Source organism: Anarrhichthys ocellatus, unplaced genomic scaffold, assembly GCF_004355925.1.
Source record: "Anarrhichthys ocellatus isolate YVR2014 unplaced genomic scaffold, GSC_Weel_1.0 scaffold16, whole genome shotgun sequence".
Classification (NCBI taxonomy): Eukaryota; Metazoa; Chordata; class Actinopteri; order Perciformes; family Anarhichadidae; genus Anarrhichthys; species Anarrhichthys ocellatus.
In genome coordinates this window covers 6,496,339-6,520,648 of record NW_022280046.1, presented here as the reverse complement: position 1 = coordinate 6,520,648, position 24,310 = coordinate 6,496,339, and the positions used below count along the sequence as shown (strand labels likewise).

At 45.0% G+C, this 24,310-nt stretch overlaps 1 protein-coding gene across 2 annotated transcripts in view; it reads right to left on the bottom strand.

Annotated features, from left to right (window-relative positions):
• Positions 1-19,118, bottom strand: part of dpysl2b (dihydropyrimidinase like 2b) — a 23,588-nt gene extending 4,470 nt beyond the window's left edge. The window contains exons 1-11 of one of the 2 annotated variants that reach the window (XM_031855577.1): positions 18,367-19,118; positions 8,624-8,712; positions 7,758-7,942; positions 6,196-6,360; positions 5,542-5,603; positions 4,277-4,357; positions 4,017-4,085; positions 2,962-3,082; positions 1,911-2,067; positions 1,642-1,783; positions 998-1,168 (exon numbers count right to left, since the gene is read on the bottom strand). In XM_031855577.1, coding sequence (XP_031711437.1) covers positions 998-1,168; positions 1,642-1,783; positions 1,911-2,067; positions 2,962-3,082; positions 4,017-4,085; positions 4,277-4,357; positions 5,542-5,603; positions 6,196-6,360; positions 7,758-7,942; positions 8,624-8,712; positions 18,367-18,633 — 1,509 coding nt within the window. In that variant the 5' untranslated portion in view covers positions 18,634-19,118. Of the gene's footprint in view, positions 1-997; positions 1,169-1,641; positions 1,784-1,910; positions 2,068-2,961; positions 3,083-4,016; positions 4,086-4,276; positions 4,358-5,541; positions 5,604-6,195; positions 6,361-7,757; positions 7,943-8,623; positions 8,713-15,680; positions 16,361-18,366 lie in introns of those variants that run through there. The other variant, XM_031855578.1, reaches the window with a different exon arrangement.
• Positions 19,119-24,310: the final 5,192 nt, after the last annotated feature.

Here is a 24,310-nt window from a genome sequence, read left to right as displayed (position 1 = left end):
CTGTGTGAGGCCCACACCCTGTTCAACCGTGAGACGGCCAAACAGAGCGAGCGGACTAATGAAGCAGTCGCTCTGACATCAATGCCACCAATTACATTAACTGAATTATTCTCATCATTAATCATTATCACACAGTAGAGTTTTATATTTTTAGGGGATGTATTTCATGTGGAATCACTCGCTCACTTGGTGCTTTTAAAAAACACTCTTTTTAATTTGGAGTAATGTTAACTGCCATGTTTACACTATATGGCAGAAGTATGTGGAAACCCCTGTTCACAAACGTTTTGTAGCTAGTGGTGTGCGGCTAGTTCAGGCCACTTAGTTTCTGCAGCATACAAGGATATTTTAAACAGCAAGATTCCAACTCTGTGGCAGCTGTTCCAGAAGGACCCCTTTCCTGTTTCAATATAAACAAAGCCCCCGAGCTCAAAGCCAGGTCTTTCTTTCTGTGTATTTTTGTTTAACATCCGGCCCGTTTCTTATCTCTTTAAAGACACATTTCATTACTAGAAACGAAATCGTTTCACGTGTCTAAATTAAGTTTTCAAGACTCAGTTATAGACTGAAATGATGTGATAAGATGGACATATTTCAACTGCATGGTCTTAAATGTGTGGATATTAGCTTGTGATTTATAGAAAACATTTTATTTAGTGTTGTTGTTAATTCTCTAGTATTCTGCTGAACCTTTTTCCTCATTTAAATGATGTTCTATGAAGCAGTTTGAGATAAAAGGTGCTAAATAAGTGAAGTTAATATTTTCATTTCACTCATTGTTAGAGCTTTTACCGTCTGCATTCACAACAACAGTAACTCGAGTAGCCTTCAACGGGGTCTTAAAGCCACTATGTGTAGAATTTGAAATTTGAAAAAAACAATGTGACAAACATCAATCACATACATGGAAACTACACGCATAGAGGCTTTAACATTTGACGTTGAGACGCCTCCCCTCTCCCATGATCCGCTATGAAGTAATGCGTGAAGCTGGTACCGAGTTGTGGCTCTTGGCAGAGATGATCTTCGTGACGTCTGGGTCCCACAGCACCAGGTCGGCGTCCGAACCCATGGCGATGCGACCCTTGCGGGGGTACAGGTTGAAGATCTTGGCGGCGTTGGTGCTGGTCACCGCCACAAACTGGTTTTCATCCATCTTACCGGTCACCTGAAGTGAAGCGGAGGCGAGATTGAGAACATCACAGTAGGTCACTCTCCTACTCTAGTTTGTCCTAATATTCTCTGTGCCATCCCTTTTTTTTTTTTTTATTCAATCATTCTGTCTCAATGTGGACTTTAGTGTGTGCTTATGTGTGTTGTTATGGATGTGCATTCTCTATGTGTGCATGTTTTTTTTGTTACATGTTTCCCTTTGTTCTGCTACTGGTGCATCACGTCTCTATACTTTATATGCATGTATGTAAGTGTATACATTAGCATCAGGTAAACGTTAGCACGCTAACATGCTCAGAGTGAGAATGCTAACATGCTGACGTGACATTTATCAGGTTATTTTAGGCATTAAATCAATTGATTTGAAAGAAAATGTAATATATCATGATACCTATAGATATAACTGTATACAGTTACATATAATGTGATATGTATCCATATGTCCCACCCCTAGCTCGCCATACATACCACACACTTGTCCCAGATGATAGACATCCTCTCCTCGGTACCATGGACGCCTTCGGGGATCAAGCTGAAGTCGTCTTTGCCCACGGCACGCTGGGCGGTGTTGAAGGGACAGTGGGCGCTTCCTGTCACCTGCAGGTCACCACTACGCAGAAGGTGTGAAGAGGAGGAGGAAAGAGGGAATATTGTGTTCATTGTTGACAAAATGTACAATCCAATTGGACATAAAGATATCTTTCACCGTGTGTCCCCAGCTTGAGTCTTCCTCTTACCAGGAGAGCAGGGAGTTGAGATAGTCTGGTGTGGTGGGGTCGGGGCTCAGGGGAGGGGAGGTGACGTAGGCGGCTGCCTTGGCCCAGTTCTTGCTCCAATAGTGAGAACCATCTGTTCCCAGGCTTGCGGTGATTGGCTCTCCGTAGACCACGGTGCCTGAAAAGTCCGATCCCAATTATACCTCCAGATACTACGCTCCTGGAGTTTGTTTCACGCACGTCATGTGGACCGTCGCAGTGGTTCCCGTTTGTACCAGTTTGTGTCTATTTTACTGTCTGTGTTTTCTGGAAAAACGACTGCATGAATACACTAGATTGGAGCTGAAGTAAGTATGGGTATTCCAGTCCAAAACCTAAATAAAATTGTGGAAACCCACAAATGAAGTATTTGTCTCAGTGGTAGCAGGATAGACTGTGGTTTTGTTTAAACACTCATCTCTCCAGTTTCTAGTTTTGGAAACAAAGAGACATTAAAGGGATGGTTCAGAGTTGAAGTGAAGTGGGTTTGTATGAGGCGATTATCCACAGAGTGTGTATTACCGACAGTAGATGGCAGTCGACACGCCTCCAGTTTGGAGAAACAGACACGGGTACCAGCACGAAAGAAAATCAATGTACGGGACGGGACAGAAGCAAGACTTATTGTAGCCGCCTAAAAATATCAGTTTAAAAAGGGCCGGTGTGAAGCATTTAGGGGGATCTATTGGCAAAAGAAAATGGAATATAATAATAACTTTCTTCAGTTTGTAATAACCTGAAATAGGAATCGATGCGTTTTCACAACTTCAGAATGAGCCGTTCACCTCTACAAACGGAGCGGGTCCAAAGCCACAAGACTCCTTTGATAAAATCAATAATTGAACCACCTTTGGTGTTTTAAAGGGTGGGTTCGGACTCACCAGAGTAACACAACAACATAAACACACAAACAGATCGAGGCAGCAACTTATGTGTTGTGTGAAGTAAAGTTACTGTTTACGTCAAAGGAGTCTTGTGTTTTTTTTTTTAATCTTGAGATCGATTGTATTTAGAGAATGTATTAGAGTCTCACCCTTCTTCCTGGCCTGGGCGATGACATCAGCAGCACTCTTGCTCATCACCTTAGTGATATAGAGAGGGCAGTTGGTCTGATTGGCCACAGTCACAGAGCGGTTCACAGCCTCCGCCTCCACCTGGAGAAGAGACGGGACAACAGAAAGCGGTGGGGTGACTCTCTCTCTTCTCCCACACTCCACTACTGAACACTAAAAGGCCCATCATTTCCCCATTTCATATGATCGTAAAGTAGATTTATGGGGGATTTGGCACCAACGCTAATGCCTTGGCAGTCTATTTTGACAAGTGAGGTGCTAGGATTGCGATATTTCAATGACTTAACACCAACAAAGTCTTCCAAGAGGAGAGAACACTGCGGACTCTTCATCTCGTCTTCTTTTGGATCAGACCGGCTTATTTTTTTACATTTTTCTCTCTTTTCTCCTTCTGTCTGAGGTTTTTAATAACCATTCTATAAATCACTACAAAAATAACAGTTTGAATTACAATCAAGATTTGATTCATCGGAGCAGCAACAGCATTGCCGAAGCAATTCCCGCAGGGCAGTGAGAGATCACTCAGTGCTTTACCTTAAATGAAGCTTGTAATCGCCACAGAGGACTTTTTGTCTGCCCTTGCCTTAGGAATACGATTAAAGGGGAGTATTTAAAAGGAGAAAAACAGAAGTTTTAGCAATAAAAACAGCTGCCATAAGTCATGCTGTACTCTGTTCCCACATCTGGATGTTCACGGTGAATGACAATTTATGGAGAGGATGTGCTCCTATCTGTAACACCTGTGGGGTTACTACGTGAAGCCCGTGAAGGTGAATCTGATGAGGCTGTGCAAGTATCTCCCGAGGCAGCCAGAATGTAAAACTGTCAAACAACGAAACACCGACAGCCGCGGAGGTTGGAAAGGTCAAAACTGCCTGCAGCGCAAAAAAAAAGGGACTTCTGCAAATACAAGACGGAGGTGAACTCGCTTCCCGAAGCCAAACCAGCTTTTTTCGCCCCCAAGACCCAGACAGGCCGGTCAGTCGGTGTCCGGCGGGCTGAAACTCTGTCTTACCTCCTCGGGCCGGCTTAATACGTGTCCCTCAGGCCCAGTGATCCCCTGCTCCAGGATCCTGTGTTGCTCCTACACACACACACACACACACACACACACACACACACACACACACACACACCCGTTAAAAATGGAAGATGTTGAGTCACGATCAGCCTTGCAGTGATAGCGACAATGGCAAAATGTTCCATTTAACATCAGAAAATCACGCATCTGGACGCGCCAGATCCCGGCTCTCATACTGGAGTGGAGCGGCGTACCTCGGCTATGATGTCTCCATTCTCAGCGTGCACCTGGGCGATGGCTCCCAGATCGCGGATCACACTGAACACCTCGTACACCTGCAGCAAAGAGCGGGACACAGGTATGATCTCTGACGCACAAATGCAATCACCTCTTCACCGTGTGTTCACTAATGCACGCCATGATGGATGAATAAATCATTTATTTACACATACATGAGATCAATTGAGGATCAGCGGTCACAAAACCATATCCACAAGTTACACAATACAAGCCACAAGCACACGAGTCCATGGAGTGTTACTGCTACATGGATTACTATTTGACCCGTTGGATAGACATGAGAGTATGGCCCATGGCTATTTCATGAGAAAGCATGTACTGTATGGTGTGTTTTCGTCTTGAGGGATCGGGATTTTCTTAGTCAAGTATTTTACCAATGTGCATACTTTAGCGCTGAAATGAAACACGGACCCCGAGTTTGTCCATCACACTCTCTGCTTGTTCGTTAAGCGATAACTTCACAGACTGTGGGGAAATCCGGCGTGTTCGGTGAGTCGTCACCTTCCCCGACGGCAAAAAAAAACAAATGCAACAGTACAGAGCCGTCAAAGTTTGACCTGAGAGAGAAAACTCCTTCCTCGCACAGGTGCAGAAAAGGCCGACACTGATCTGTTTCCAAAACATTTTAACCACGAGTCGGAGAGAGAGACTTGGACGAGGAACTGTTTTTTTTTTATTATCCATTCAGTCTCATAAGAGAAACAGTTGCTACGAGATGACGGCGTTGCCCAGACAAACAGACTCGCACTGTAACTCTCAGTGCAGGATGAAGGCTACCTTGTTGGCAGACTGACTGATTTTAGTTAATGCAACCGTTGCTTGTACTGTAAACAGCATCATCTGTGTCCGTGGCTCGCATCTCATATTTCATGCAACACTGATGGCAATTAGGATCGACTGTAATCAGATTGGGATTCGTGTGCGGCAGCGACTTTTGTGTTGGAGGATAATTCCGGTTTAATTAGATTCAGTGTAGGAAGAGGCTACATCTCAACAAGGCCAATCAGTGTCATTGTTAACAGAATACAGCGCCACAGCATGCCAAGCTCCCTCCAGGTTTCATAGTAATCCAACATATCATATCAGATTCTCCTTTGACCTTTGACATAGCATGCATCATCTCTGAAAATGTGAGAAAACGCATTATAGTCTTCAGTTTCTCGGCAACACACGGCATGAAAGAAGAAAGAAGAGACAGGGAGAAGAGAGGAAGCCCAACCTGAGCGTCACTTAGCTGGAAAACATCCTTATAAGCCAGGTAGACCAGGAAAGAGTTGACGCCTAAAAGAAAAGACAAGATGTCAGCGTGAAAACCACGAGGGGAATGGAGGACTGACACAGAAGAACATCTTAGACCATTCGGAGTGTGAAAGTGTGATAACAGAGACAAATACATCCTGGGTGTTACAAGAGGTTGAGTAAAGTGTAACATTTCTACAAACAGAGACAGTGTGGTATTTGGTTAATTGTGCACTAGAGCTGCACAATTATTCCAATATTAAATCTGCCATCGCGATTTTGGCTTCCACGATTAAATGAACGTGATCGACTGTGACGTTTGTTTTTTTTATAATGCGTGCTCTGCTCACAGAAAACTCTGCTGCATATCAAATCAAGCGCCTCCTAAACTAACCAGGGGCGATCCAGATGTTTCGGCTTCACGCGGCAGCCTGTGAAAAACATTCCTGAATGTTGTGGCTGCAGTATATTAATATATACATATTATTAATATAGATATATTAAAATGAAAATGTACTGAATTCAGTTGCAGAAGAACATTATTTTAAGTCTTGTTTGATGCAAGAATTTGTTAATTTGTAGGAAATGTTGCTCCTAAAATCAATGATGGAATAAGTTGGGGCGTGGCCCGTACCGTGATCCTTCACCAGCGCCTCCATGTCTTCCTGGATGCCCTTGTGCCACTCGGTGATGTCGACGTGCAGCGAGTAGTCGCAGCAGGACTTGCTGTCGGCCCATTCGCGCCACTGCTCGAAGGCCGAGATGAGGCTGACGCCAGGCTCGGGAACCACGTGGTCGACTGGGAACACACACACACACACAGTTGTCATATCACCTGTGTCGAGACAGATTGTAGTTCACACCTGGCGGACAAATACGCTCCAGATTTTGTCTCAAGTGACCGTGTCACTGATCTTTGAGGATTACCAGATTCAGGACTCCCGTCTCTGTACGAACCAGAGCTCCAAATACAAAACCGGCATGTGCTCCATCTGCTCATGGTTTCTACCAGACAGAGGCAAACTTCCAATATATGGGCTCAAGATGGTTTGTGAGCTTTCAGACCCAAATGAGTGAATAAAACGGCTCGCGTCTACTGATGTGTGGTCCTGCAGTGCGGTCAGGAAAGAATGATTCTTATAATTAAGATCCAGAATTTAAGATACAAACAATATTATAGTATAAGATATGATGATATGATATTATACTGAAGTCTGGCAGTTTAATCTCAATGTTTGCAGAGCAGATTGTAAACGCGTTCATCTGAAGCATGAAATCTCAATCCCAGTCAAAATCCTCAGTGTCTGTGGTACGTCTGTTCCCTCGTGACGTTCGCCCTCCACTGAGATTCCAGTCAGCAGGCTGCCGTACATTACCTCCCAGCTCCAGACCTGCCCGACCCTGCAGCAGTCAGCGTTTCGCCCCGAGGTGCCACCGACACACAAGTCGCCTGGGAGTGTTTGTTCCCAGGCGAGGGAGAGGAGAGTTCAGCTGCTGAGTCAGCGGGGGGGTCCGTCTACTTGTGTTATCTTTTTACACATGACGTTAGCTCTATTTTATCGAAGCCTAGTAGGGGACCGACAGTATATAACTAACATCTAGTAAAAAAAATGGATCAGAACCGAACCCCAGCAACTGTAGGCTGAAATAGTTCAAGGGCTTAACAAAAAAAAGTGCTAAAGGATATTAATAAAAGGAAGAAAAAACAATTCATATTCTAATAAATGCTAAATTGTGCACGAATACTGATAATCCTGTGTTTGGAAAAATAAGTCAGAGTTTCTGCCAAACAATTCACAGGAAAAAACAGGCCAGAGATTTATATTAAACTTTATGTAAATGACAATAAAACCAAGAATGAGAAGCCTACAGTATATGAAGAAAAGCATCCACAGAGGTGTGTAAAAAACTAGAATCAGAATGTGTCCAAAGGGAAATCAACTGTCTTCCTGGCTGAGTGTGAACTGAGTGCTCAGAGTCCTCGGAGCAGATGGACAGTTTTACATTTTGGCTCGGTCATGAACAGGCTTGGCACACTTCCTGGTCTCGTTAAGACGTGTTCAATTAAAGCCCAAACGGGGAGTGAAGGACCACTGCAGAGGGAAAGACGCTCTGCAGACACCTCGGTCAGCTTTGATTCCCTCACAGAAAGGACCCGGAAGGAGACCGAGGTATTAAGGCCCAGATCTTACTCACTGATCATGGTGGTGCCTCCGCCCAGCGCAGCCTTGGTGCCCTGGTAGAAGTCGTCGGCGGACACCATGCCTCGATCGGGCATCTGGAAGCGCGTGTGCACGTCGATGCCGCCCGGCATCAACATGCGGCCGTGGGCGTCGATGGTTTTCACCCCGCCGGGCACGATGAGATTCTCCCCGATTTGTCTGTTGACAAGAACGTACAAAACGGAGAAATGAAAAAACAAGGAAATTACACAAATTACAGCTTCACATCAGTTATAAACACTTCACATGATCTAATAGCAATAATGGTATACAGTTGTCATAACTATGTTTTCATCAGAGTATAATATATATTGTGTTTAGAATGAGCCCCAAGAGTCGGAGTCCGCCATGTTGCACCGCCATGTTTTCTACGGCAGCCCAGAACGGACAAACTAAACACTGGCTCCAGAGAGCCTTTCGCCGTAGTTCTCCGTCAAACTGAGGTAATGTGAGCAGCAGAGGGCAAAATAGCGGTACCGTGTGTATTGTTATTCTGGTAAAAGCCTCTGAGCGAGGCTAACGGCGTCACCACTGTTTTGAACTCTGCGGCTCACGTTGCCTTCCAAGAGGAAGGGGAGGGGTGAGCGGAGGAGTATTCAGTTGGTTGCAATCTGCAACCTCAACACTGGAGGCCACCAAATCCTACACACTGTCCCTTTAAGAAGGTGCAATGCACATTAATTAACACATGAGCACTTCCATCATGTAAATGTGCCAGATTTTATTTTGTTACAATTGTACTAAAAAGAGAGAGACAGAGATCCATTATCACTTTGTAGAGGTGATGAGCTGTGGGTTTTTCTCTCAGCAGCGTAAAAGAATAAATCCCAGTAAACTCACTTGATGACTCCATCCTCCATATAGACGTCAGCGCAGAAGGACTGGTCATCGTTCACAATCTTCCCTCCTTTGATGAGGAGACGGTCACTCTGGAAAACAAATAAAAAGGATTCAGTCGCCGCACATTACACGTAAACGCTGCATTAAATAGTTTGTGGGGAAAAGCTCACGTCGAGCTGTATAGGAACCAGACACTGCAGACCAGAACACGGTCTAGGGTTTTATAGACGCCTATAAAAATACCCTTTATGAGCGGCGAGTATCTGATTTTGGCTCCATTTCATGCTGGATTGAGTGCATTTGATGAAAGGCATTTTGGGAAATGTCACAATAAAAAATAAACACGCCAAACCTGCCGAATTTATATAGCAGGCTTTGCTTAGCCTTTTTTTTTAGGATGCATTCTGATAAGGAACACACGGCTGTGCAGATACTGGCTCTCTTCATCTCCACACACAGATACCCATAAACCCAGTCTTACTACTAATCCAATGGGTGGAGGGGGGGGCGCAGACACAGAGCAGAGCTGTGATGTTTGGATCCGCTCCGGGTTTCTGCGTGGATGTTTGAACGATGACTATGAGTGATTCTTCATCCCGCTCTGCTTGAGCGACAGAATGAGGGGTGTAAAGCTTTCACTGGTGCAACAATGAGGACAGGAGCCCGCCCTCCAGACACACTCCTCCGTCCCCTTCATGTGGCTCACGGGAACGGACACGTGAGAACCAATCAGGGCACAGACTGTGTAATCAATCATCCACGCCTCCACGCCTGCTGCTGTGCCACTTGTGTTTCTCTGCAGGGGGGGGGGGGTCTGCCACCTCCACAGGCTCCCACTCTGAGCCCCCCTACCACCGTTCCTCCCTGGAGTCGCTCTGTCCAAAAAGGGAGTGGCGGCTCTGGTCACAAGGCCTCCAGCATCCCCCGGCTAACAAAGGCTGCTCTGTTCCGAGCCGGCCAGCAGCTCTGGCCCCGAAACACAACTGCTGCCACTCTGCAAAGGCTCCCGGTCTGGGACCCCGCCCTGCATGTGAACCAGCACACACACAGCTGAGCACCGCAGGACTCCGCTTTGTCAAATATTACAGGATACTTTCGAGACTCCCGATCAGGCTGCTCGGCCACAGATCAAACTAAATCTAGGGGGGGGGGGGGGAGTTCTCACCATTGGGCTCTAGGAAATTGTGATATTGCACTATTTTCTGACGGATTAATCAATAATTAAAATCATTTTTAGCTGCAAAAGTAATCTTTGAAGAACACAACACTGTCCGACTAATGATGGATGCAGCTGAACAAGAGCTATTTTTTATTTTATTCCCAGCATTCTTCTTCCTTGTCAAAACCTGGGGCCTACATTACCCACAATGCAACTTGACCGCCAACAGTTCAGTCAGAGGTGCAGTGGTCTGGCGAGCTCACTTCTTTCTCCGCACTTCACACCCCCAGATTTTTGTTTCCTTTTTTTAAACTTCTGGTGTTCGGTCCTTGACACTTAAGGAAACATATCAGACTTCACAAACGTAGCTCCCTCTGGAGCCACACAAGGATTCAAACATGTGCAGTAGCATGCGCCTTGAATTATAGATCATCATGTGAATAGATATGTATAAATCATATCCATCCAAAGCTCAGAAATGTCCGTTTATGAAACAAAAAAACAACTCTAGGTGTATTTGTAGGAACCAGTTTGTGCTTAAATGTTTCAATGTTTTTGAAAATGCTGATCAACAAAGTGTATCTTTTTAAAATCATGAATGCCGTACAAGTTTGATTAAGACATATCCTCTTTGCTTTTGGAAAGAAACTCTTTAACTTCTTTGGCGGCCGAGCACTTTTGAATAAAGGGAGGAAGACATGCACACAAACAGTGCCCAACCCAACAGTACACACACACACACACACACACACACACACACACACACACACACACACACACACACGCCTGCTGACTGCAGCAGGTCTGGAAAACACTGAGCAGTGGTCAACTGAAAGGCGTGGTGACGCTCCGACAGCGCTGATGGAACTGACGTGAACACATCACGTGGTGATCTTGGATCTATTGCAGAGCGGCAGGCCTCGCTCCAGCCCAACGCTTTTCAAACCGCGACAACTTGGCTCTGAAATATGTCGTTACATCATGAGCCTCGTCACGACCGACTGCCATGATCCCAGTGCTTAGTGGAGCTCGCCAAGAGACCTCGGCTCTCGAGTCGACGCTCATATTTTCACACGGACACAAAGCTGCTCAGCAAAACAGAAGCAGAAGCAATTACTCATTTTGGATCCATAGTGATGGGCTCGTTTTGGGGGTTTTGAGAGGCAGATAGTTTGAGAAAGTCTCACTAAAGAGGTGTTTTCTTTTTGTCCTTTAGCTTCAGCTGCCGAACGCAGAAAAAAGACAGGGGGGGAAAAAAATTAGCAGAACAATGCCTCTCCCTGAAACTAGACTGTATAATCCTCTGATTGTTTTGGAGCACACAGGGGTTGGGAGAGAGAGTGTGTCTGATTGTACTGGCTCAGAGCCAAACATGACAGTGACCTTTCCCTCATGGGAACCTCTCACAAGCTCACAAACAGGATGTGGATGAAGCTCAATGGGCGCACTGTTGTTGGGCCACTGTGTTTTCATGCCACACTACCCCGCTAATGCTAATGTCATAGCACAAACATGGAATTGGTCTAGCATGACTTGAGAAAAACCACTTCTGTGAAGCTACTTGCACAATGTTTAATCATTCACTGCTTATTTGTTTGGTTTAAGGCAATAACTTTCTTAACATCCTGGCTGTTGTTGCGCTTGAAATGCTGCACAGGGCGGGTAGTGCCATGAAGAGCAGTGGCATTCATGCTGGCTGAATGCTAGTTGCTACAGCTAACAGGAGCCCGCCCTCCTCCAGGCGAAGTGGTCGAAACCCAAAAATACGAGTCGTTTTTTCAACGTTATTGACAAGTCTTCGAGGTAGCGCTACCTTCTTCGTCCTCTCATGTTGGACCCAGGACAGCCTGGATGCTGCAGAGGCTCACCATCACCGGTACGTGTGCATTACAAGACAGGACTAGCCGGGGCTAGCTGGTTAGCATGCTCATTTCAGTATGTACTTCGATATGTCTGCAACACAACACATAAACGTCTTTAAAAGGAACATCAACACTGTAACCTTTCATCTCATCTCATTATGTATGCTTTAAACTAAAATTTTGGAACGATCTTACAGATTTCACCTTAAAACAATCTTTAAGATATGATCATTAAACATGTGTTTTGTATAAACAAAACCACACAGGTGAAAGCTAGAACCCTCAACAGGGGACAAAAACTTTCACAAAATCAGGATGAAATCCACTCGGCTGCTGTGGAAAGGTCTGCCAGTGTCGAGCCGTAACCCGGCAACGCGGCGTGTTGTGTTGTTGTCCGACTGGAAACTATCCGGGGAACATTTGTGAAGTCAGGTGGAGAAACGCTGCCAGGTCAGACAGTCAGCACGTTGATTTACGAGTGTCCTGGATTACTCAAAAAGGCAGCTACCAAAATCATCTGAGTGCATGTTCAGACCACTGCTTTAAAAACACACACTGACCTTTAATAAGACCCGCTGCTTCAAAATAACCAGCTCAACAGGAACAACAAAGACAAATTCCCAGAGGGATAAATGTGTAACTGAACACCTTGGAAAATCCAGCACAACAGTGATTTGTGTGTGTGTGTGTGTGTGTGTGTGTGTGTGTGTGTGAGTGATTCTTAAAGTGATATTTGGAGATTTGTATTGTTAGAGTATGTCCTTCGTTTCATAGAATTCAGAGGATGAAGCACCTGCACGACTTCTCACAGAAACTGGACTCATTCATTTGAGTCCGTCTTTCACTGAATTATTCACTTTGAAATTATCTTGAGATGAACTTCACTTAAAAAGCTTAAGTTGTCTTAGATGATAAGATATTCACATAAATGCTGTCTTTGCCTGACAAAAATAAAAATGTCTTGAATTCTCTTCAAGACGTTGATAACGTGCCTATGATAGTCTATGATATTTCACTTGAATTCTCTCTTTGACCACGAAATACTCACATTAATTATCTCTTCAACTGAAACAACCATCATCACCCTCATTGACCTCTTTGTGCAGTTTAATCGAGAACATAGTGCAGCTGGAGGCACCGCGATGCCGTTACAGATTCTACTCGACAGTATTCTCCTCTGTTCAGGTGCCGATTAATAAAAACAAATGAATGGGTGAATTCAGAGTCGCATTGAGCTGGTGTGTGTGTGTGTGTGTGTGTGTGTGTGTGTGTGTGTGATCTGGAGAGCAGCCCGCTGTGTGTGATGTGGGAGCAGACAGCGGGCTGCTGAGCAATGTGCTGCCACTGGGGACAACTGCTGCTGTACTACAGGTACACTAGCAGACCACCTGGTGATCTCTCATCAGCTGAGGATTGTAGTCCCAGGGCCTGTAATCCGGGACCGTCTCCTTATAGCCACAGTCTATTTTTACCTTCCGTTAACGTGGACGGTAGAGCTGCATGTACTGCACTGAAACGCTGGCTTTGTTTTCACCTGTATTCATATCCTTCTCTTTATGCTGCACTTACTTCGGGCAAAAATAACTTTGGCTCGACTCTTATGCTGAAACGAGCTGCCAATTGATACCAGTTTTGATAATCTATCGATCGATTAGGTTATTTATATTTATCCAGCTGTGCTCTGGAACTAGCAATGGGCAATTTATTTACATTTTAAAAGACCAAACCCTAAAAAAAAAACATTAGTATTTGCACTATTTTGCACTGTTTAGCTGTATGCTAAACCCAGGTGGTGAACTTGTGGAGGTTCATTCATATTTGATGAGATCCGCCTTAAGTACGTCTCTGCCCGCGACGCTGACCCGACACCATCTGTCCTAGACAAACCAGGACGCTCCACCCCTAATGATTGAGGATGGATGGAGGAGACGTTCAAATTCAGCATTATGATGAAAACTGATATTTGATTGGCCACGAACACACAGGGTTCCTTTGTCACTGCTGCAGCCTTTCCTATTTAGCTTCAACCTCATTTCCTCTCCGCTCTCTGTCTGGTTTAACAAGCTTCATCCACTTCTTCACTCTCGGAGAAGCCCAGTGGTGACGCAGGTGGTTCTGAGCCGGGACCGGCTGGAAACACGACGTCCACAAAGTGCACTAAGGGACTCTCCTGTTCAGTGGGCCGCAGTCTCACGCAACACATTCATCAATGCTCGGTTCTTTAGAGATAGAAGGAAAAAAAAACAACATTTGGAATTCTGCCGCTGACCTTCTTTTTCTTCCATGCACTGTTCAGGAATAGACTTTGGATCCATTTAGGTCTGACTTAATCACTACTGGGACTAGAACCTTTACTAATCCTCTGAGCTCTCCGCCAACTGGCTGCAAGCACTCTGCAAGAGAGTCCAGGAGGACAATGATTCACCTGAGAGGCTGGCTGCTGTGTTCTCTGAGGACGCCATGATATCAGCTAGTAACTAGTAAGACGAGTCGTCTCAACGTCCTCTGTCTTTACAAACAATCAATATAAGCAATACATTTAAGCTTAAAGTTAACTAGTGGAACATAAAAGGTGAGATTAATCTTCTCCACTATTTTGCATGTAATTAGACAAATGTCAGTTTGTGTTTCTTCTCCTAGCAGCATGCATAGACTAAGACTATCTGACTAAGAGTGCCTTTGGGACACCTTTGGAGATACAGTTACCCACAACACCCCTCTCCGCGCGGCTCCACAGAGACGTTCGCGTGCATCTTTGCAGTACAACGATTCCAACTTCGGAACATGTGCATGAGCGGGGACACATTGGCGGTGGTCACCTTGGCTGCACTGTCTGGCGTCCGGCCAGGTTAGGGCCTCTGCTAATAGAGCATACAGGAGACGATGGGCCCCTGGGAATGGACGCTTTTAAAAAGGCCCCTCGTCCCTCCTAGCAGCGGCCACCCCACCCTCATCATGCCAATGTCCTGATTATAGTTTATTGTGGTAAGGGGATTTGATTTGATCAAAAGGACTTACGCCCCCCTGGTTAGAGTATAAACCAAGTGATTCATTTAGTATCTGCACCAAAGCATCGACTCATACTGGTATCGAGAGCCCACAATGAGACGCACATCCCCCCCCCCCATGTGGCTTTTGTTCTGCATGTTCGGACCCACCTTTAATAATTCAGCCCAGTCATTTCACTACTCCTCCTCCATGATCGACTCCGCCTGCACGTGCATCTTCCCCTTCATCTTCGTTACACAACTGAGAGAGAGAGAGAAACATGGAAGGAAATAGGATCCGCCCCCCCTCTCTCCCTTCCCCTCCCCTCCCCTCCCCTATTCTCTACTTTCCATTGAACCACCACCAGCCATCCCTGCGATACCGCTATGAATTCAGGGAAATAACCTGGCCCACAGAAACATCCACCAATGTGCCACAGTGAGAAGGAGAGATTGGGAATAATCCTGCCCGGGTGCTGAGTGTTACAGCAGGGGAAGCATTGGCCTCACCAGTGGGTGTGCACAGATAGCCGGCTCCCAGAGCCCCAGCGTAACAAAGACCACCGGCGTGAAAAGCTCCACTGTCATTAATACCCCGGAGAGAGACCGGCAGACACGAGCGTGAATCCGCAGCGGTGATATATTTTATGAGCATTTTATTCAGCAGACGGAGCCGAGCAATTGTCGCAAAGATGCTGCAAAAAAAAAAAAGAAGACATTTGCCAGCCCCACCACCACCACCACCACGCTATCGGCGGCCACATTGAATAATCGATCCTAACGTGCGGTTTCAGTTTCCGTGAAGCAGATTTCATCATCAAAAATAAACCGAGGGGCGTCTGCAAAAAAGCATCCCAGCGGCCGTGCCCTTCAGCAGCTCCGAGCACCGGTTGTAATCGAGGGGAGCGGCACCATGCCGGTGACATCCTGCACCCGGCGCGGCGCGCACACCATCCGCAGCAGCAGGCCCACCCGCCCGGGACACCCGAGAGCTTACACTCTCAGCTACTTCGACGTTAAAGAAAAAAAAACACACACAAAACACTCACTGTGATGCGGGGGATGTTCTTCTTTCCCTGGTAGCCAGACATGTTCGCCGGTGGTTCGTCTCGCGCTGCGCCTTGGACCGCAATCAATGTGACGGGATGTTACGGATTACCGGGGCTCGCGTGGTTGAAACGATGAAGCAGAAGAAGGATGAGAACTCAGCTGATCCTCGGAAGGCCACAGATGGAAAGAAAGTTGTCTCTCAACTCCGGATCGCGTCCTGGCAGCCGCCCGGTCTCCGCCGATGCACCAAACCTTTTTTTTTTCCTTCCCAGACGGAGTGAGACGAGAGAGAGGGGAGGGGAGGGACCGCTCGCGAGCCTCGTCCCAATGAAAGGGCACCACGGAGCATGCGCAGAGCCTCGCCCTGTTACCATTGACAGGAAAGAGCCACTAATGCCATCAATTTGCTCTCCTTCGGATTAGTGAAGGCAGGGAGTGCACCAGCTGAACAGATGAAGGAGCAGCCAGCAGCCATCTTGACTCTTCTTCATGTGTTGCGTTTTACAAACCTGTTTTTTATGAGAATGAATCAAATCTCAGTCGGTGCTCAGACCACTTCACCTGTTTCTAGCTCTGATGAGCTCGTTTCAGCCATTTTCTTGAATCACTACTTATTGGTGATTTTTTTTTAAGTTAATTTTTCCAAAGATAGTTTTAAGATGTGACTAGAGACAGGAAGGGAAACTTGTTGGGACCAGAGGAGACAGCACATATAGGACACGATGGGGTTTGAAGAATTGTGGACAACTGCAATGTTTTTTTTCTTTTTAATGTGGGAATATGGACGTCCGCTTACTTCTTTCTTTGCTCACAGAACATTAGTAGAGAAGATTCAGTAAACTGACTCAGCAGCTATAGAGCAATAGACAGTTTGTTAGTATGAGCTGACCACCAGACCAAGTGAAGCTGCGACAGCTAACCCCTTGGTTTTATCGAATTGAGAAAATGCATTTTTATTTCTTATGTATTCAACTTTTCATTTATAAGAGAGAGGAAGTGTTGTTTCTTCTTTTTAAATAACATGACTTTAATTTAAAGAGCCACAGACTCGCTATAAGGGTTTTATTTTTAAAAGGCTGCAAAAGTCTGAGGCATTATCCAAAGTTCAATCTTTATTTAGAATATGGAGCTTTTCTGTCTGTCAGTGGTGGAAGAAGATCTTTCATTCAATATTTTATTCTTTTTCTGCTTTCAGCTGGTCAGTTACACCCTCTTATATACAGTCTATTTATGACACAGAAAGACCGGGGATCGAACACACAAACTTTCTAACTGTGAGGCTGCAGTGATAACCACTGCACCACTCTGCCAACTCAGTACTACAGTACTACTTAATATTCTTTTTTAATATATATATATATATATATCTTTGTAGAACAGTGTGAAAGTTTAAGCGTCATAAATATTTATAGTGACGCGTTAATGTGTAAAGATATTTAATTATTTAATGTGTTTAATATCTTTATATACAGCTGCAGCAGCTTTTGAATTTTACCATGGGATCAATAATGTCCGATATTTCATTATAATTATTTCATAAATGAGTTGTTGATTATATTTTGTATTATGAATCTGAATCTGCAAAGTAACTAATTCCTCAATAAATGTGGAGTAAGAAAGTGCAATATTTGCATCTGACAAGAAGTGGAGTAGAAATGTAAATACTCAAGTAAATTACCATTGTACTGTAAGTACAGTTGAGTAAATATACTCAGTTACTTTCCACCACTGCAGTCTGCTGATGTGATAATCAAGCCGGATGCTAAGATGTAGGCTTGCCTGTAAACATCCCATTGTTTTATTGTGTCCGTCTTATCAATAATCTGCAAGAACAAATCAATTAATTTCAAATATATTCGTTCATCAGAGAAGAGCAGAGCGAACTACTACACGTATAAGAGTTAAAGAGATTTAAGCGAGAGGAGGTAAAGAGCAGTATGCATGGCTAATGCTTCCAATCAATATGTAACATGAGGCTCGGCAACACTATATGAAGCTCTTAACAGCACCCTGAGTGCTGAGTATTAAGTAAAGGAAGTGCTGGTAATGTCAGCACCACGGTTCACCACCCAGCAGCAGAAGCTGGATGGTGAGTTTGAACCAGCAGCAGAAAAAGTTGACGGATTTTTCTTCCAAGTCATGCAAGTCAAAGCTGCCATCTCTTGTCCATCAGGCCCACACCCTCAACGCTGGTGGAGAATAACTTAATGCACGAGCACAATAATGCAGCAACCACATAACATCATCTGTGTCCCATTCAGAACCAGGTTTTCTCTGATTTTTCTCATTCAGACCTCTCAATAGGCGTTTTGCTCAAGGACACTTCATGAACAGTACAACAGTGTTGTACCATCAGCTGCACTGTGTAGCAAAATCAACACAAGCTTCAACTAACAGGAGCCACTCCCTCTGGTTGCTCTGCATGGTAGGCCCCTCCATCGATTCCGTTGCATCGCATTGCCTTCTGGGAAATGTAGTCGGGGCAAGTTGTCAAGCATACATTGAACTGCAAGCTTACACAAACTCAAATGAGTGGAGGCTGTAAATTGAAATACCTTTTAAATGTAAATGGCGCCGTTTTGTGCGAAGATGGAGAAGGTGGAGAGAAAGACAGACAAAATAAAAGAGAAAGAGGGGCGCAAAAAAAACATGCGCAATAAGCATGGACAAATAAGAGAAAATTACCCTTTTATCGTCCAGGTTCTGTAGAGCTTCTTTCCCCGTGCTCTCCCTGATCTCCACCTTCCTCGGCTGGGAGATGTCGGTCTGCCGGTCAATGACTCGCCCGTCACTCTTGCCCCTGCACCCCGAGAGAGCGTCAAAGTCCAGCGTCTTGCTGTCCGAGGAGCCTTCCACCGGGCAGAACACGCCACAGAATTTCTGCCTGGGCCTGGACGGGCTGTCGGAGCCCATGCTCTTGAAGAAGTCTGGTACTTCCCCGGCGGTCGACATGCCTTGCAGGTGGGGGGTGTGAGACTGTGTAGGTTTCTGGGGGGGAAGTATAGTGGCACAGACGCTCAGAGTCTCTCCGCTGCTTCTTTTTCTTTTCTTGTTCTGTTTTTTTTCAGCTCCGCGGACTTGGACAGCCACCGCCTTTTTGCCGGTATTCACGCGCAGGTGGTCGCACTGTGACAAAAGATCTGTTCAGCTATACTGCTCCGTGAAAACACTCCCACTGTAGGGAGAGAGATATGCACCGCGATATATTCTGAGATATCAGGGCAAGATGTGAGAAAATCCTCCGCCGTTCTCCCGGTCTATGATCGGCACACAGTTTTGATTTGCTTACTCATGAGTCTAGATTAGCCCTGCTAGCCTCCAGCATATGCTCGTGCGATTTCACGAGTCTTAGCATATGAGAGAGAGACCTACTCTATTAAAGATCCAATGGGCTATGAGGAGGAGGATGAGGTATTACCTGTAGCCTGTGTGAACTCGTCCACAGACCGGTGGTGACGGGAGCGCATCTGACCCGAGCGTCCGGAAGTGATCGGTCATTTATTGTCCCACGCTACAAACCTGTTCGATCAAGCTCTAATCCATCAGGGTGCAGTGGCCCGCCTGTCAGTGAGTCCAAAAGCTGAGTAATCAAACAAGTGAAGCATGTCATACATTTGGGTCTCTGTGTCTATTGTGTGTCTCAGAGGGGCGTTTCTGGCACAAAGTTCAAGGTCAAGATGCGTTCAGCACCACGGAGAGCTCCCCCAAAAGTCACACCCAGTCCAGCATTGAAGGGAGCTGTCCCTTCAGCACCACACGCGGCCTGATTGTCTCAGCCATATGTGGTGCTGGAGGGAGGCAGGTATAGGACAGGTATAGAAGACTCTGAATCATCAACAGATTATATGTAGTGATGACAGGTGAGTGTGATGGACAGAAAACAACCCGCAAAAAAATGGTAGAAAAGTGCGCAGTTTTCAAACAAAAAGTTTAAACATTAAACCAAGACATGTAACAGTGACATGTTGTGTAGGGGGAGCTTATCAACCCCGATGACGTCATCGGGGTTATCTGTGTTTGAGCTTGGACATGAAAGAAAAACGGATGCAGGGACAGTCACATTGAATTATCCTATAAGTTGCATTATGGGAATTGTAGCCAGTGTTTATGGAGATTGACCCTATATATTGGGGACTAAAAGACATATCTCAGCATTTCTGGCTCTATTTTGACTATTTTCTTTCTTAAATTTGTTTCATGTCAGTCATCCAACTTTATGGCTGGGGTACTCACTGTAGTAGTCAACAGACCTTTAGGTAGAATATAATATAGTGGAATATTTTGCCTGGAAACCTCTGTTCCGACAGGCTTCCTCTAGAGGGGGATACAAGTCTGTTTGGGGCCAAGACTGCCCATCATTTCAACATCATATTCTTAGTTTAATTTCCACCTTACTTTGAGTTTTACAACCAAAAGCATGGCCACTGAAAGTAAATAGAATCTGTTACTATATCCAGTAATACACGCCCACTGTTATATTGACTATACCTCAGCAAACTCCTGCACTGGAAACATCTGCTTTGTCAACTGTTTTCGGGCTTTGCAAACTTGACACTTTTTCCAGCATCAGAATTTCTTCTCTCCACAATGTTCAAATTATTTTCATGCTTTTGACTCTCTGCTGTCGCATAGAGTAATGTCACTTACTATATACACCACACAGTATACCACACTGTGGCTACAGTATTGTTGGGAATGTAACGGGGCATAGAAGTTATCCGTTCTCGCACTACAGGATCCAAAACTCAAAATAAAACACAGTCTGTTCGACCAGCGAATGTTTGCATGTGACCTGATAGGATTTGATGAGGCCGCGGCTCCTCGTGAATCTTCTTGTTGCCAGGACGAGGTCCGGAGGGAAGAGGCCTTGTGGATCTCCTGACACCAGCGGTGTCTGGACGGAAGAGGAAGAATTATAGCTGTGCTCAGGCTTATAAACCAGGTGGCACAACCAGTGGGGGGCCCTTTCTTGGCCAATGAGGGACCAGCATCAGGTTTCTGCTGGAGCTGGGGGGTGTGGTCATCCGGCATGAGGTTTCTTGCAGACCCCAGGTCAGGCGTTTTGGTGAAAGGAAGGAACATGGCTGCTCCTTTGTTTGAAAAACACGTGTGAAGGTCTCAGCCAGCCAGGAGAGCAGGGTCAGATCCCAACAGTATTCAATGTATTCAGGAAGCTGCCCCTCTTTAAACCCTTTTACCAGTGTAATGGGTTGCATTGATATTTTACTGTGAGAAATACACATTCAACTCCATCAATATGTCAGCAACACGAGCTGGACATTTATCGTACTTGGGGTTAGTAAAAGTCTATCACATGTTCTGCATCCAAGAAGATAAAAGATAAGATTGCTAAGTTATTGACACAGATTCACGACAGAAAATCAGTAGTCCAAATTCTCCGAAACATTTGTTAAAAGCATACCAGATGCATAATAATTTCTGCACACAACTCTGTTCTCAGCAACAAATCAATTGTGATAGCATTCTCAAGGCTTGTCATTCTTACTGCTACTGTAACGCTCCTGTAATCATTGTTTGTAACGGCCTTCAAGTCATCAGACATGGTGAGAACTTTACCAATGCAATCATAGGCCGGATCGAAAAGTATTAAATCTGACGCGGATGTGTCATTTGACTGTTACTGGAGTCTGGTTATCGTATTTATTTGTACCTTAGAATACATTAGAATAACATCATAGGGATATCACAACAATGTTCCCATAAGCAATAATGTATCTTTTTTATTTATATATATATATATATATGTGTGTGACTTTAGCTATTACTTATATACATTCTTACTGGAGTGCTGCATTTGTGTATATTATAAGTAATAACTAAAGTCACAAAGGAAAAGAGCCATGACAACTAATAATATCCTACATATGTGGATTAAAAGTTATAGATTGTAGTTTGACAAATATGTATCTGTATTAATGATGGTTTGTAATGAACATAACATTTTCAGTTGAACCTCGTGGTGGAAATAAATCAGTGGTGCACGATGATCAATGAGAGCCGGCAGGAACAGCTTCAAATATGTTAATACTGACTCACATAGTAGCAGACAAAAGCTCTTCTGCACAAACCTCCATTAAAAACATTTCAGCACTGAGTCCATGTCCACACAGTTGCCATAACAACGTGGTGTGCAGCAAATGGCTTTGCTGCTGCTATTTCCTCTCCCAGGGGGCTGTGAGGGCCGGTTTGTGTGTGTGTGTGTGTGTGTGTGTGTGTGTGTGGGTGGGTGGTCATCTCTGCAGGAGAAGCCAACAGTCTGATGTCTGAATGTCAGAGGTGGATACTGAAAAGGAAAAATGTTGAGGGTGCAGCCACGCCCAAAGGCTGAGACAGCTCCGCAAAACAAAGGTCTCCCGCCGAGACAGGGCGGTGGGGGGTTGACGATTAGAGGGGAAAGTTGGCAGCGTGCCCGATATACAGAAGAGGCAGAGAGAGAGAGAGTCTGGTCTCTGGACAGGAAGGGCACGGTCCTGGCATCCAGGAACAGATGTAGGACACGTTGTGAGATCAGCAGCATGAGTGGAGTCTAATGGGCCGCTCCCAATGAAAACAAAGTGGAGCTGCTTATTAGATTAGATTATTGCTTCTGTCCAGTTCAGTTTACACAGCGGTTTGTCAATCTGAATGAAGACAATTTATTATTTGCTGGTATTTGCAGGAGAATAGATCCAAACGTGGAGGAAATTGAAATGAATCAGCGTTCACAATGAAGCCGGGGCTGATGTTTTCAAAAGAAGCCAAAGCCTAGAAAAGTGAAGATTTGAGAGAATAGAATAAAACAGAAGAGAATAGAAGCAGCATTCACTTTTGTGACTTTACTACAGGGCCCCTGGTTGTTTGAGGCCCTGGGGCAGCTGCCATAGACAATAAATAAGAAGTGGGCGTCACACATTCGTTTGTGGACTGTCGTTTTGAAGCCTCGAGTTCAGCCTTTTGGCCTTCGCCATCTTGTTTAATATGCAACTAGAAGTAACGCGAGAGGGTGGAGCTAAGCACAACCGAATGCTGAATTCAACTTTTTTTAAGCGAGCAAAAAGTTACAATTAACTTTCCTGAACTGAAAACACATTGTGAAAGGGTTAAAGTTAAGAAGGAAACACGGACAACTCCCAGACTGGGCAACCTCAGGTAGAGACCTGTCAATCACAAGGTAGCCCCGTACTGAAGCATGCCCTGCTTTATGGTCTATTTTACTCCAAACGGACCACAATTTACGAAATGAACAAATGAGCGACCAAAACCAACATCCAACAGAGGAAGAGTCCACTGCTAGATGGGTAATTAGCCGGTGAGCTGTAGCACAGTGAACAAGTCGCTCAGTTTAGATGCTAAATTTTGTCGTCCTCACACCTCAACACGACTGCTCTTGACTTGTAAAATACAGTTACATGTTTGTTTGCATTGTGCTGTCAATCAAACATGTACACCCGCCCGCCCACCCAGAGAGAAAGGAGCTTTTCTAATATTTACTCAAAGACATGTTCCTCTCTTTCATTATTAAAGAATAATATTAAAGTTGATCTCATCACTTTGACACAGATCTTTATCTGTAAAAACTCACATTTCTTCCTTGTAGGAGAAAGGTGGAAGTGAGTGAGGAGAGGAAAGACAAACAGGACAAACCCGCCTGCCAACAGGAAGACATTTCTGTCATGCACTGTAGGCCTGTGAATTAGTTTTATAAATAAATACAAATAGCTTTTTCTATATTTCATGGCTTCGTGTGTCTGCAATTTGTGTTAGCTGTTTGATCAGTTGACTTTATAAATAAAGCATGAACACAGTTGATGTTTCACATTTGCAACAGCTGTCTTGATGTGCAGACACGACATTCAGAGAAGCTCATCATGAACAAGAGCACTCCGAGCACACTGAATTATTACTAATTATTGACGGACTGTCATCACTCTGACTGCAGCTGATTTAAAGCTGCTGCAGCAGTGTTGTGCTGCTGAAGCCTGAGGAGATGAGGAGGAAAAAGTCTCCTCACCAGAGGGATGGAGACCGAGCTGGCCACCACCCTGTAACCCATGGTAACGCCGTATCAGCTGCAGTGGGAGGAGCTACGTCTCACACTGTGTCCGGATTGGCCCGGGAACAGGTGTTCTGAGGTTCCATATAGGGAAGATGGAGGCGGACCAGAGGAGGCATTGTTGAGGATGAGGTAGGTCTGTGTGTGTGTGTGTGTGTGTGTACGCTCAGATCGTTGAGATATTACTCAGAGCTTTATCTGCTCTTTCTTTTAGGTTTGAAACGTTCTCCAGCAGTTTTGCACTTTCCTTTATGATTTATTCCATTCATTTAGTCTGTCTGCTATATTTGACTCAACCCATTATCTACCCACATTCACATTCAAATGTCAATAACAAAAGCTTAACCTGCCTCTAGAGCTGTTTTTTATAAAAGAGGATCATTCAACCTGTTAAAAATGATACTTCTAAATCTTAAAGGAAACATTTTGGGAAGTATTTCTCTTTTTTCCTGTTGAGCATTAGATGGGGTCTTAACAGCGGTGACAGTGTGGAGGTGGAGGGGCCGAGCAGCGACGCAGCTTTAATATCCGACTGCTGGTTGAGAGGGAAGCCTGCAAACAAATCCCAGTGAAGAC